Genomic DNA, 15,456 nt, shown 5'->3' on the forward strand with positions numbered 1-15,456 from the left:
ACACACACACCCACACACACCCACCACCCACACACCCTCTGTCTGTCTCACAGACAGCCACACAGGGTCAGTATGTGGTGTGTGCCAGTGATGTATGGCTCTAATAAAGTTGTGACAGTGGCTTTGGAAGGATGAGGTTGTGGTCAACACACACACACACACACACACACACACACACACACGCACGCACACGCATAAGCATACACACAGGTGTAAGTACAGAAGCACACACAGGCAAACGATAGCTATTGATAAAAAGTGTGTGTTGCGTGTCTGTGTGTGGTTATCTACCCCCCCCCCCCCCCCCCACACACACACACACACACACACACACACTGTCAACCATAGTCCTACAATTACCAGCCATAAATACAAAAGCATAATAGGGCTGTGCATAGTGTCAGTCCAGGATCGATCTGCATTCATTAATACATAAGCACCAATTAACTGCCTGAGTAAAGAGAGAGAGAGAGAGAGAGAGAGAGAGAGAGAGAGTGGTGGGGGAGAGAAGAAAAGAAAAGAGAGAAAAAAGGTTGGAGTGGTGGGGGACAATTGGGGTTTCGATATTTAAATAGGAGTCGTCCGACGTCTCGGTGCAGCACTTAATGCCAATGACATGATGACATCCTACTATTGCATCATCATTTTCTGTCCGGCCGTCTTGACATGACAATGATACTCTTTCTCTTTTCATCTCTTTCTCTTGGTTTTGTTCTTTTCTCTCATCTCTCTTTCTGTCTCTTCTTTTTCTCTCCCTCCTCTCACTCTGTCTGTTTCTCCCTCTCTTTCCTTTCTCTCTCTTCCCATTTCCATTTTTTTCTCTTGTCTCTCTCTCTCTTTACAGACTGATGCAGATGGACATGGTGATGGATACATAATGGTGTCTGTCTGTGGGCTATGACATCGCCTATCTATAAAATGGTCAAGTTTCCTATAGCAGAAGTTTCCTAAAGTTTATAGCAAATTTTTAGAAACTTTGAATGATGAACTTCCAGCAGTGAGTATACCGCATTTTGGAAAGAAGCTCTTCTCACAGCAGAGGCTACCTCATTATGGAAATGTGGAACATCTGTGCAGGCCAGGGGACTTTATTTAGGTCTTCTGGCCGTCGCTTCAGAGAGAGTTTGGCTGTTGGACAGAAAGCAAGCCGGTGCTTTTATTTGTTTGTTAGAACAAGCTTTTCTATTTTCAACTCCTGGTTCTCTGTTGAGCCACCTTTTGGACACATTTAGCGGGAACCTGTAGTGGGTGTCTTCCAGAAACCCAATTACCTGCTTGCAACCCTCAGTGTGCCATGGCTGTGTTTTGTAACCATTTTTATTATTTAGCCTCTCTTCCATTTGGGATAAAATGTGTAAATGGAAGATGGTGCTTACATGTTATAAAGCAATGCTTGAATATCCTGAATATTAGTAATGGGATGTTCATGTGCAGTGAGTTCTGTCTAATACAAATTCAACATTCTCTACAGCAGTGTGAGGCTGGATGATAACTCAAAGACTTTAAATTATCACCCTATTAATTGCTGCCCTTGCCAAATTTTCAGGCTGTAGTCACTGAGAGAGCCATTAAGAAAAACTCATGGGATTTTCACACCAATTTTAATTGGTATACAATAGGGTTGGTATTGTAAACGTGATGGCCATTGCAGAAGTCCTCCCAGCCCACATCTCTTCTGGATTAGTGCTGTATAGGGTGATCGCCAGTGTAGAAGTTCCACTATCCTGCATGTACTGTATCCTACAGCAGCACTGCAGACAATGTAGCTTTAGTCCCCTAATGTATTTACCCTACATCAATGCTGCAGTAATCATCGCAGCCTCTTTGCGAGGTAGCAGTGAATAGGCATACTGTGACAAAACTCTCAATTAACAGAATGCCAAATGTCTAACTAAAAGAAAAATAATTTTAAATTCCATTAACTCAAACTGTATTTTCTTCTAAATACCACCATAACGACACTCAGATAGTCCAACAACAATAAATCTATTGGAATTTTAGTTTACTTTTTGGATGGACTGAATCCAACATGAATTCTCTGGTTTTGCCCCCTTTGTCTTAGTCCTCACTGACACTGAGTGCCAGCAGTTTGTTTCAGTTAAGAGAGCTCTTGCACAAGCTGCAACTGCATATACAAAATGTCTCCCATAAATTGGTAATTTGTTGGATTTATGCAGGCACATCTGATTTTAGTTCTCTGGCACGGAAGAGCCAAACTGAATTTGATTTGATTGGTCTCTGTTTAAAGGGCTATGAAAAGATTACATCTGTAGCTCATCTGAGTTCAAAAATGTGATGGTTTTTTTCCTGTGTAAACACAGCCTTAGATGTTCCAGTCAGATACTGTACACATGATGTGCTGTCATGCAGTCCTGTGGGTAATCATAAAACTGGCCACCAATAGCAGGAAGAGGGACTTTACTAAACTATTTGCATTATATAGTCTGGCACAAATCTAGGCTTTATGCATTTCAACAACAAAGTCTTCACCAGACAGTCTTCAATGCTGCCTGAGGGAAAGACATCACCATCTTGGGGCAACTACTGTGAACAGAAGTGCATATACCCCTCAACCACGATGTCCCTACACTGGCTCCAGATGCAAGGAAGAACAGACAAGTCCGAATCAGTTGTCTGCAAATGTCAAACTAAGCCGAGAGCATGCAGTTTCATTAAGAACAGACAATCGAGAACTTCACCGAGAGGGATACTGCGGTTTGATTGCAGCGCATAAACCCCTTATTACACCTGGAAATGCACTTTTGTACGTGAAAAGAAGGCTGAGCAGTGAAGTCACATGGTCAGGTGATCCTACACCCTGTTACCAAGCGGTCAAGTACTTGTATCACGCACGCCAACAGAAGTCTGCAGGCCCAAGTGCTTGTTTCCCACAGTGAAGGCTTATGCCTGCTCTATTATGGTGTGAGGTGCATTTTTGTGCCATGGTTTAGGTCCACTAAACTCCACAGAGGGTAAGGTAATGCCAATAAACCATATGCCATGGCTGGCCCACTCACCATGGCTGTTCTAGCGGCTCATGGTTGCACTTATGGGAGATTCTGGAGAAGTGCCTGAGACAGCGCCTGACATAAACAAATAATGGACTCCAATATATTCTGTGTAGAATCTATGCCAAGGTGAACCGAAGCTGTTCTGGTGAGTCATGATGCCTCAACACCCTATTAAGACACTTAGGGCCGTACTTACTAAGTGTGTGCGGTGGTGTTAATGCAGTTGTGTGCGTAAAAAAGTATTGACTGATCTGCTAAGCTGTGTGCACAAGCATTTCACATGTGGAAATGGGGTAGACACTGGCAGGAGACTTTTAGCGTGTTTGACCCAATTAATATGTATTTTGAGGAGTGGCAATGGTAAGGTGCAAAAATGGAGGAGGAGATTATTAAAATGTATCACTCTTTTTGATTTACCAAACCAAAATGTGCATAATTGCGCATGGTATTTAACGTCCAGAGGAAGCACGTCTTAACGACAAATAAGAGAGGGTTTTCCATTTGAGAATTATTTTTTTTAAATGTCAGTGGATGAGGTTATAGATTGCCAATTCATATTTATTATTATTAACAATAATAATTTGTATATTATTTTACCACTGCTTGATGAAATAAAAAACTAACTAGAACCTCAGACCAAGAGTCATGCCATACCCACAAAACATGTGGGTCCACTACAGTGGGAATCACAGTCTGCTCTCTCACCAATGTTAAAACAGCTTGCTGTACCTGTAGTCATGCGCTCTCTGCACTTGTATTGCACCTCAAGTATAGTAATTGGAAAATTAACCAGCCGCTAAACTGAAAACTCAACAAGCGCTTGTTAAGCACGGTGGTAATTAGTTTGTCTCTTAGTAAATACTACCCTTAATGCTGGTGTTACCTTTATTTGACTTTTGTCTTTAAGTGCACAGTGTTAATGTGTTAATTTTTGTTGAGAGTGTTGTTTGTCTGCTCATACAGCTGATATGGCTCTGGGTTCCAAACTGCTCAAACTGTTCAAAAGTGTTAAACTAACTACGGGTACGGACTTACATAAATACTGGCACTGACTAGTGTTGATTTTCACACCCTCAGAGTTAAATTTGCACTGACAATTTTGCTTTTTCTCAGAAGTAAAACATAAACAAAAAACTCGGCAGTGATACAAGCATGGAGTCTTTGGGCTTTGATCCCGCCTACAGTTCCCATAAAGCACTGCATCGGCTCGACTTTACTCCAAATAAGGAAGGGACAAATTAATGAATTTCTGAAATAAGACTGAGATGTCACCCGATGTGACTTGTATTCCAAGCAAATCAATGACCTGTTTTTTTTTTTTTTATGTAATTCACTTATTATTTGATTATATAAAGACCACTTACATTTTGGGTTGTGTCTTGGGTTGATCTTTTCCCTTTTAAGTGATATTTTACTTTTATAGAACACTCATTGCACATTGTTAATAGTAGATAGGTCTGCAGGAGTTCATGAAAGGTTCTCTGGGAGCCTGAAGTCTGCACCACTTTTTTACTTTCATTATGAAAACCTACTTTAAAAATCATACTTCTCCAATCTTCTGCAAACAATAAAAATTTGACCCACTTATTACATTTTCTTCTCGAGTGTCCTGGGTTTAACTTTTCAAGAAGTCATTTTGCAATTATTGATTTTGAAGTAGGGGGGAAAAAAATCCTGAACGGTGGCAGCGGATCCCCAGAGCCGCTGATGTTAAAGGATCGCTGCTGAACTATGGAGGCGTCATGTTGAAAAGTGAAAATGCTCCAAAGTGAAGTATAGCTGTAAGCCTAAAACTGAGCATTTGGCAGGAAATGTGACCAAGCTAATTTCTCAAACTGTGACTATAATCCTAATGACTCACTCTTGTTGGGTCTTTGTGACAATATTGTTCAGTTAAAAAACACAATGAATATTCAAAGAACACGCTCTCACTCTTCCTCACTTTCACACATGAGCACAGACTAACACAATTGTCTGTAGCGTTCTGCCAAAGTTAACTGAAGGAGACTGAGCAAAGGGTTTATGGAAAAATGAAACCAAGCATCTGGCTGGCAGACTGTATAGGCCTGTGTGTGTGTGTGTGTGTGTGTGTGTGTGTGTGTATGTGTGATCACATAAAGTGTAACAACAGGAGATGTAGAGATGAAAGATGAGAAGCTTCATCACTGTTATCACTGAACCAGACAGTACAAAAAAACAATATGTAGAGACGCACACACACGCACGCACACACACACACACACTCACACTCCCAGGAAATTATCACATTAATTTACAGATTCATACACCCACAGCATTGTGAGGAAACTGTTTTAACAGGTATACAGGTATATTTCTTTTCCTTTTTGTGTTGGTCTCTCTGCTCACTAAGACTTAAAGAAATATTTCACTTTGGAAGAATATAGACTTTTTTTTATCAAATACCTCAATCTCTGACAATAGTTGACTCCAGACTCTTTAGTCACCACCAACATTCAGGCTTTACTCCCCAACTCTGTTATTTTGAGTATGTTAACTATGGTAAAACGTTTGTCACATAACACAGAATAAACAATGGCATGACCTGAGCTTTATCATCCTGGTTTGAAGATGTGTTTTTTTATTTGACCTTTTGGAATAGGTTTTCAAAATGAAACGCATGAATGCATTCCTGCATTCCTGCATTTCTAATGGTGGAATATCACTCAATTTAAAAAAATTACATATCGTTGTTGTTGGGTCAAAATGTCAACCTTTCATGAACTAAGAAAAACAACCTTGTTTTTAGCTTGATGTCGACGCATTTTTCAGTTTATCTAATTGGTTTTAAAAAGGTTTCATAAACCCAAGGGTTGTGGAATGTTCTAAACGCAAAGAGGAGCATGTGATCCTTCAACTGAAGTTAAAACATGAAAATTACCTAAATTGGAGTTACAAGGTTTTCACCTAACAGCGATGATATTATGTTCTTGTGGTTTAGGCCAGTCTAATCAATATCTGTGATCATCTAAAAGCATTTTCCAAAGGTAGATGTTATGTGAGGTTATACTGATATACAGCCTGCTACTATTGTTAGTTTTCAATTAGGAAAAGTGTCCCAATGCCCAGAGAATCCTGTCACCTGCATTGATGTGCATCCTGATGTACCCAGCTACCACCTGCATAACCACCTCCACTGTGCTTGGCTAACAAACAAGGCCCACAAAGGGTGGCAGAATGGAACATGGGCTTCAATAAAAAAAATGGAGGAAAATACAAGAAAAAGTAAAATAGATTTCCTGAAGTCCCAAAAGCTGCCTCAGCACAGCACAGCAGAATTGCCTACACTTGTCCTTGAAACAAGAACACTAACAAGCGGCTAAAATACACCGTCTGTCTGTTGGTCTGTCTGAGAGGCCTGACAACTCCCAGAATTCATTGCCTCTCTGGCCAGTTGCAGACAAACCAACTCCATTATTCCATCCTTCCTTCCCTCTCTCCTCTTCCTCCGTTATAGAAGGCAAGAGAACACCGATGCACGGGAAGAGATAAAGTGTTTATTTATGTCGCTTTGACTCGCCTCTCATTTCCTTGCATCTCCACAGTATGAGATGAACGCTGATATAAGGTATGAGATAGCAGCAGGGGACTAGTGTATTTCTATTATTCATTCCTCATAGCTTATTTCATGCTTCTCATTTCTGTTCAGAATGACTTCCTCATGGTTCAGTGGAGCAATGCAGTACTGGCAACTCACAACGCTTCTCTCTCCCTCTACACCTGCAAGTATACTGTAAACCACGTCACTCAAACACAGCTGTATCTGTGAACGTGTATTCAGAAAGGGGCTTGTCCGAGTATGTTGTGCATTGTCCCTTTGCACTGAATGTTTCTTGTTGTCCTTACCCCATGTGCGTCAGTTACATACTTTGTAAATAAGTTGTCAATATGTTTCTGCATCAACATCACCAAAACTAATTCTTATACATTTCTAGATATTGGCAATCAACCTGATTCTGAAAGTGGCTTTACTTTGGTTGATTTTGTTCATAGATCACCAAAAATAGCATTGTTTGATAGATGACAGATGATGCTCGCAGACTCAAAGCCATTCACTTGTCCATATGAATGATGTAGATGTTGTGTTTTTTTTTATTATATGATACAGCAATAAATCTTTTGGAAAAAAATCAGAGGGTATTTGAATTTTAGAGAGTGTATTTAACAAAAATGAGGTGAATGAATTTATGAGGTGTGACAGGATATTTTAGCCTGCAAAACTGTGACTAGGACCAGCGTATGTTCTGATGGAAGCCTTATAGACTAAAAGCTCACAATAAATATGAAGATTGTATTGACATAACATCGATACAAATCATCCCTTCTAATAGACTGTTTTTTCCCTTATCATATCTTTGTCAAGTCTTGCTGGATGAGCAGGAGATAATCTACAGACCGCAGAGTGAATTTATCCTCACTTTTTGAGGATGAGCACTAATTTACAGGATTTTGGGGTCAGAGGGGTCATGCCATAGAAATGGTAGCCCCATTGACCCCCAAATCCTTAGACTCCATCCCTTATATAACTAATCAACAATGTTAATCATATCTTGAAACTTAACAGTATTAACACTCACACACCTATTTAAAAAATATACAGTCAAAAGCATTAGTATTGCGACAGTGATACTGTCTTTGTCTTTCATGTTTCAAGTTAGTCTTTCACATTGTCAGCTTTGGATAACAGCCTCCATCTTAAATCATGTTCAAAAACAGCAAATTTAGTCTCAGTCCTAATATTTGAACTTTTCTCTGTAGAATCTCCTCAGGTAGGGAGAAAGATGAAGACAAAACCAGCAATTGTGCTTACTGTGTCACTGGGAGGCACGAGTTTCAAGGGTCAATTCACTTTCAATTCAGTCACTTTCTACAGGTAAAAGGAAAAGTACTATTCATTTTCTACCAGTTGAGCATACACTGCATAGTCATTTCCTAATAATCTGAACATACGTAACCTGCTCAAAGGTTTTCAAAAGAAAATCCACTTTTTGATTTAAAGAAAATGAAGGGGCTGTTATCCAAGAAATAACAAGTGTGAGTATTTGAGCTGCAAAAAAAATCCTGTGTGTGTGTGTGGGGGGGGGGGGGGGGGGGGGGGGGGGGGTGCGTGTGTGACTGCTTGGTGCAGTGACCATATTTGTATTTAGCCAACGTCTGATAGTCTGTAGGCTGTAGTGGAAAGCAGCGCAGGCAATCAGACTGTATTAAATGGACTGTGTTTGATGATATTTAAGGATGGCTAGAGGGGATGCAGCTTAACTAAATTTCATCTCACTGGTTGCGTATATCAATCTTTAAAAATGCATGTTTTTACAAGAGAATTTGCCAACGCTTTACTTGAAGTGGTGCTTATAGAACAGGACATCGTAAGCACATTGTGAATGCACAATAATCATTTTAAGCTTTTAACAACCTCACATAGCACAGTCATGCCATATTCATATTGTATTACAATGCAAAAAATCTTCTGATGTGATTATATTGAGGAAAATATACACTTAGAATATTCTTATAATGCACTTACGATGCTTCAGAATGCACCTAAAGTGCCAAAATTAAGCCAGGTATATTGTATATCCTCTGTGAAATATTGTTATCTGTGCTCCATTTATCAATATTTTACAAGTACACATAGTTCTGTCCTCAGAATGATTATTGCTTGGCAAGCATAGACTAGTCTTCAGGTAGCTAACAGCAGTGGAACTAATATTCTGTATTGTATGCTTTCATGCCAGCAATCATATTGCAAGAGTAGGTGCCATTTTTTTTTTCAAATGGTGGATATCTTGCCTTGAAATGAAATCCTTTGCGATGTTCTCTCACTTGCCCTGTTTGGATTGTTCCCCCAACCCCACCTCCCCCACTTCCCCCACTGCTATAGTACCTATTGATGAGCAGTTTACTTGAGTACACTTCATTTAAATTTTAGTAGGTGATTGTTTCTCCAACAGTACACTGAAAATACTAGGATGGTCAACTATTTTCCTTATTTAATAGAGTATACATATTATAGAAAATGAATTGGATAGTACCTGAGGGAAAAAAAGTACTCACTATACGGTGCGGTGAGTGACGGTAACATTGACCACTTACATAAAACAGGAATAGCATAATAAGTACACATTTGGGTTTCAGCATGGTATAAATGTAGTATATTGAAATGATCCTGCAGCATGTTGATATTATTCACTGATATTATTTTTTCCATCTACAGTATACAGTACAGTTAAAATAGATAGTACTTACTGTTAGGCTGTGTATGTAGTGCACAGTGTATGTTTGCTATTTCCCAGGGGTGAAATGTTTCATTACAACATCGCATGACCCCAGTGACCCAGGTTGCAGAGTAAAATCTATCTCCTCTTTGTGTATTTGAAACCAAAGTACACACACTGTCGGCACTGAAGGAAGTGAAAGGATTCTACTTTGTTGCAGACAGATGCAGCTACTCTGTGTCACATTTTAAAAACACAAGTTCAAATAACCAAAGAGTCGCAGGTAAAAAAAGAAAAACAGTAAAGTCTGGTACTATAAGGGCAGTATGCTGTAAAGGGCTTGGGGCGGTGCCTCCAGGGTTTCTTCTCTCAATGGGCGAATGATAGAAGCGTAAAGGCCTTGATGCTCAGGCAACATGAGGCAGTTTTAGGATCGCTCGTAGCATCGCTCTCACCCCCTACACAGCTGCTTTGAGCTTCTTTTTCCCATTGCAAGGGCACAATAAACATCACCATAACATTTCTATAAGTATGGATGGTAATTGTTGTATGCATGTTTCTGGGCCAAGGCAAAAGTTCTTTTTGCTTGCATTAATGAAAAATAATGTTTTGAATCTTGAATTTTGAATACTGGTGTGCTGTAGCGGGACAATTTTTCAAACAGAATTCAAACTGAAGGCAGGTTAGCCCCTGTACATTATCTCAAAATATTTCCGGTGTATTACGGCCTCTAAAATGACAGTGAGGAAGACTCTCTGGTGAAACATCTGTGGATGAAACAGCTCTCAGTGGCGGTTTAAAACCCCACCAGTCTCTCCAAAGAGCACCTCACATTGTTGAGTATTGACTGTCACAGCAGCACCTCATCTGTTTGTTTTTCTGATCTGTGAGCTCAATGTTCCAAGCTGCAGGTACAAGATGTTCTCTAAAGGAGATGGGAATTTATTTATTTCTGTTAAAATTCGCACAGGGAGAAGTGGCACGTTTAGGTAATGTAAACGGTTGCAACTCAATTGATTTGACTTGTTTGTTGCTATTGACTATATGAAAAGTATTCAATAATAATAAAGTAAGCTACCCATTAGTGGAAGCATAGGCATAGCATTTTTGATAGGTCGATATAGCAAGTAAGAATACATATTATTCCATTTGCGATGCTTGAATTTGGGTGCTATGCAGAAGCAAAGGGACATGTCATGTTTTGACGCAGACACCCACATCACACCCCTCACCCCTAGACAGATCCCTGCACAGAGCAGGATTGATGAGAGATGGAACAAACTGTTTATTCTTCCGCTTTGACATCTACCCAGCATCCGCTAATCAATATTCACTCATATATTGTCTGTCTTTCTTCCTACCTCTCTCTGCACCCTCCCTGCACCTTCTATCTCTCTCCCTCCTGTCCCGTCCCTTGCTCTTCCCTGACTTGTCCCTCTCTTCCTTTTCTCTGCCACTCCTTCCCTTTTCTTTCCTTTCTCTTTCCCCACCTCTGTCCCATCTGTACTTTTCAGTTTTCCAACATCCTTGTGTTTCTTTTTCCATGTTCCCCTTCTCTCCACTTCCCTGTTTTTCTCCCTTCCACGGCCCTCTCCTTCCCTTCCCCTCCATCCCTCATTCCCTCTTTACTTGCCACTTGTCTGCTCGCTCTCTTTTTCCCTTCTCCTCATCCTTTCCCCTCTCTTTTCCCTTCCCTTCCATCCCTACTGCGCCCTCTTTTTCCCGCTGTCTTCCGTCCCCTCTATGCGCTGCAGTAGCCGCCTCTAAGGCAATCAAACAGTGGGAGTTTTCAACACAACAGATGCGCTGGATGGATGGGAAGACGGATAGAAGGGGTGGAGGGTAAACAGCACACAGTCTGGAGGCTTGGAGGAGAGATGAGAACTCACACCTGCTTGTTTCATGTCAGAAACATGTCACAGCGATGCTTTTTTCTAGCAGCATACAAGACTACGCTTTCAAAATCAGTTTTTAATTGTTTCACAATAATATTTTTCACTTTTCATTGCTCACAGTGTGCAATGGGTCCACTTTAACAAGAACCTCTCCAGTTGCAGAAAAGAAGTGGGACACTAACACCAGCTTTGCCTGGCAAATGTTGTATTGCAATGGATTTATACTGTGTAATCTAACCAGGGTGCCTGCCTGTGTGTGCCTACAGATTCTGTTTGCCAAAACCAGTCAGAGTCAGCCGGTTATTAAAATGACTCAAAACTGTTTGAAATGAGCTATCTCTATATTTTTTCTTCTTCTTTTTTTATTGCCCAATACCAGCACTGTGCATCTCAGTTATGTTCTTATCGACAATAAAGCAACATTACTGCAAATGGTATTAATAATAGTGAGGTGACGGACATTATCACCATTGTGTTCTATATCGTATGACAGACTTAATTAGCTCTGTGCCATGATCCAAGTGTTCGCCATCCACGGTCTATTTGCGTTCAGTGATATGACGATGATTGGGCTTACATGCCGAGCTTGACATAGCTTTCCCCTCACATATTGCCCGCCCTCCTCGTTGTTGTTGTTGTTGCTGCTGCCGCCGCTGCCATGCTAATTAATTCAAGACTCCAATAATAAAGTATAAGTAGCATAACATAATACCAAAGCCCCGGGGAGCCAACTGCATAATTACACAACAGTTTAATTAGCAAAAGATACACTGTAATTAACGCTGCGTGGCTTTTAAAGCGTCGTTGTGTGCATGTTAAATGTTGTTTAAAACGGGGTGAAGTCTAATCAAGTGTTTTCTATCACTTGGTGCATCAAAAGGATAAGGAGACTGCATCTGAGGCGTAGTGAGAATGGGTTGTTTGTAGGATGAAAGGATGAGCAACGCTGTTGGCAGGCAGTGTGTGTGTGTGTGTGTGTGTGTGTGTGTGTGAGTGTGTGTGTGTGAGTGACAAAGGGAAAAAAGTTATTGTTTCATTACACATACATTCATATTCACACTACATTAAAATGCCTGTGTGTGTGTGTGTGTGTGTGTGTGTGTGTAGGTGTGCGTGTGTGTGTGTGTGTGTGTGTGTGTCAGACAGAGAGAGAGAGACAGAGAGAGACAGAGAGAGAGATAAGAAGGGAAAAGGTTCGAGTTTCTTTCCTGGGTTAAAATTAGTTTCTGTGTTTGCTTGTGAGCTAATAAAAATTCCTGAGTGCAAAATGGACTTCATCTATCAATCTTCCAAATGATCTGAAAATCTTGTTTTATCTGCTTCTCTTTTCATGTGGTGAAGCCAGAAATGTGTCTGGCATGAGAGAGAGCGAGAGAGAGAGAGAGAGAGAGAGAGAGAGAGAAAGAGAGAGAGCGAGAGAGAGAGAGATGGGTTGCTGTCCATGGTGCTGAACAGAAAGCTGCTCGAGCCGCTAGCCTCTCCTCGCGCTAAGCAAAGCCGCCCCCCCCCCCCCCCCCCCTCCCCTCCTCCTCCTCCTCCTCCTCCCGCCGGCTGCACGCGCTCCGGTTTGGCTCTGTGCACATATCGATTAATTATGATTGGGCCGGCGGGTGGTGGGCGACTGGCTTTCATCTGCTAACGCCTCCCTCCGCCGTTGTCTCCCGGGAAAGACATCTCAAACATCTACAAAATGACTTCCAGTACTGGATGATATTCAACTTTTATGAGGGGAAAGCAGCATGGGGGCCCTGTGGTCTGGTGCGCGCGTGAGCCCACACGCACACACACACACACACACACACACATACATAAACACGCACTGACCTGTATGGTTTGGCGGTTGTAGACTTTCACCACGTGGAAGTTAAAACTGTAAATCCCTTTGCGCGGCGCGATGAAATTACTCCTCTCCTCGTCGAAATTCCTCCCAACGTTTACTAGGATCTGGAGGAGAGGAAGGAACAGCAGAGAGGACAGAGAGAGAAAGAAAGAGCGAGGAGGGAAAGAGAAGGAGAGACATCAAAGAAATCCTCATTGTCATATCATAAATGCTTTATGTCTTTTACAGGCTTGTGTCTTTTCCAGTAGCCTACAATTCACCCTCGAAAGTCAATGTGAAATCACTCGGTGCATCAAAATTTTATTACGGGCGTCTTGACAAACAATAACACTGACAATTATGATAAGTCATTCTCATAGGCGACATGTTCTTTTTGGGATCATTTCTAGTAATAGTGGAATTAAAACGCCCCTTGTTTTGCTGCTGGAGGACTCTGGCGGGCCCCTGCGGCCCCCAGACCCCACTTTGAGAACCACCGATGTAGACAAATAACCCTCGACTTTCATTCAGGACTTTTTACCGGTCAGAACTTCCAAACTTTACGGGGAACGAGAAGGAACTTAATCAATCTTTCAAATGCAATTTCCAATTATGCATTTCTGCAGCCAAATGTCTGGTTTTATGGGTGGAGGCGAACTACGGCGTGTAATTGAATGGCAGTTTGAGGGGGAATTAACCTTTAACGGCACGCGGGTAGGACCTCGCCCTCGCGACCTGCCGTTACTAAATTATTTGGCGAGATGTCAGTTCCCATATCCCGTATTGTCAGCTCAAAAAGTTGAAATATTCAAAAGGCTTGCCTAGCAGGCTATACTTCCCCCGCCACTTTGGAAATGTATTATCTATAAAAAGGAATCGTTCCCAAGAAACAGATGAAGTAGATTCATTTCCGTTCCATTTTTAGCATCTGGAACGGAGCAGCTCTCCGTTGTCCGCGAGACCGTTACCGGCGACGCACGACATGCTGCCACGCTGTAGATTCAACGCCTAATTTAGCCTAGATTCGGGGGTTTAGACTACTTTTTTGAGATTTTTAGACGATCTACTTTTAGACCAGTTTAGCCTGTATTCTATAATCCATGTTTTAAACTACATCCATGGGCGTCGATTTGGCACTGCGGGTCCAAATTTGATCTTGATGGAGAACAAAGATAAACCATAACCAGAACTCTATTTGGAAGCCACATCTTAAAACTCACATCAGAAATTTCAAAATAACTGCTCCACTTTGTCCCCAGAAATGCATAGTGGCAAATTATATTAGATTCTATACAACGGCACAAGCTCAAGTTTCTCAGGCAAAAATTCACACCCTTTCAAATCTTTTTTTTTTTTTATAAGGCTATTATTTCCCTTTATCACATATTTGATCTTTTAGAGTTCCATCCAAACAGCGAGAATAAAAATAAGTGGAGCTTCCCCCCACACCTTAGACAGCGACGAGACCATACTCATCACACACACACACACACACACACACACACACACACACACACACACACGATCTGAAACTTCATGTGCGCTAATTCTTAAAGACAGAACTGTCTTGTCAATGTAAAACTATAGAAACCCAGTCTGAGAGCTTGGCTAACAAAGTTACTTGTTTTTTTTCACCTGACGGAGGTAGAATAGAATAGACTAGACTAGACTAGACTAGAATAGAATAGAATAGAACAAACCAGAATATAATACAATATAACAAAACAATAGAATAGAATAGAACAGAACAATAGAGTAGAATAGAATAGAACTTTTCCCGCCTACCTGGTCGAAGTAGATCACCATGGTCCGGTTGCTCATCTCGGAGGGCTCGTGGTTGGTGTTCCGGACCGCGGAGAACGCCACCTTGGCGCTGCCCGAGCGCACCGAGATCCCGAGCGCCGTGCCCGTGGGGTCCGAGGTCGGGTTGGAGTCGCACACCACTAGGCACTTCCCCTCGAGGACGATCGGTTCCGTCTCGTTCTGAGCGCGGGCCGGGCTCGCCGCGAGCCACACGGCACTCAGCAGGCAAAACGTCAACATAACGGAACAGAACGGTGGACTTCTTCGGTCGTCTTCACACTTCAAAACCGTTGGGTCTATTCCCGTTAAAACAAAAAAGTAAGGTAGGAAGAGTTTCCCGGATTTTCCCCCCGGTGGACCTTAAAAAAGCGGTGGTTTTCACAACTAGGTGCCACTCCGTTTTCTTGGACTTGATGAAAGCCGTTTGTCCCTCGCGGAGTCTCTCTTCGAGGGGAAACCAGACCGTTTTCTTTTACTCTCCGTCTCCTTTTTTGGAAAATCAGTTTATAACCCTCTTTTATCTCCGGTCGTTTCCCCGGTTTTCACTTCTTCTTTTTCCCCTTTCTCAGAAGTCTCACTTCTCAACGGCTTTTCTGTCACTTGGAAACGGAATAAGCGGGAGTCGCGCGCGGTGCGGAGGGGCCCTGGTCGAGTCGCGAGGCAGTAGAACTCATAGCGCGCGCGGGGGAGCTCCG

At 41.8% G+C, this 15,456-nt stretch overlaps 1 protein-coding gene across 1 annotated transcript in view; it reads right to left on the reverse strand.

Annotated features, from left to right (window-relative positions):
• The window catches only part of cbln1 (cerebellin 1 precursor), a 19,046-nt gene extending 4,045 nt beyond the window's left edge, over positions 1 to 15,001 (reverse strand). Inside the window, exons 1-2 of the mRNA XM_071904545.1 lie at positions 14,744 to 15,001; positions 12,964 to 13,083 (exon numbers count right to left, since the gene is read on the reverse strand). Coding sequence (XP_071760646.1) covers positions 12,964 to 13,083; positions 14,744 to 15,001 — 378 coding nt within the window. The remainder of the gene's footprint in view (positions 1 to 12,963; positions 13,084 to 14,743) is intronic.
• Positions 15,002 to 15,456: the final 455 nt, after the last annotated feature.

The sequence above is a fragment of the Centroberyx gerrardi genome, chromosome 4 (assembly GCF_048128805.1).
Source record: "Centroberyx gerrardi isolate f3 chromosome 4, fCenGer3.hap1.cur.20231027, whole genome shotgun sequence".
In the NCBI taxonomy this organism is placed as follows: Eukaryota; Metazoa; Chordata; class Actinopteri; order Beryciformes; family Berycidae; genus Centroberyx; species Centroberyx gerrardi.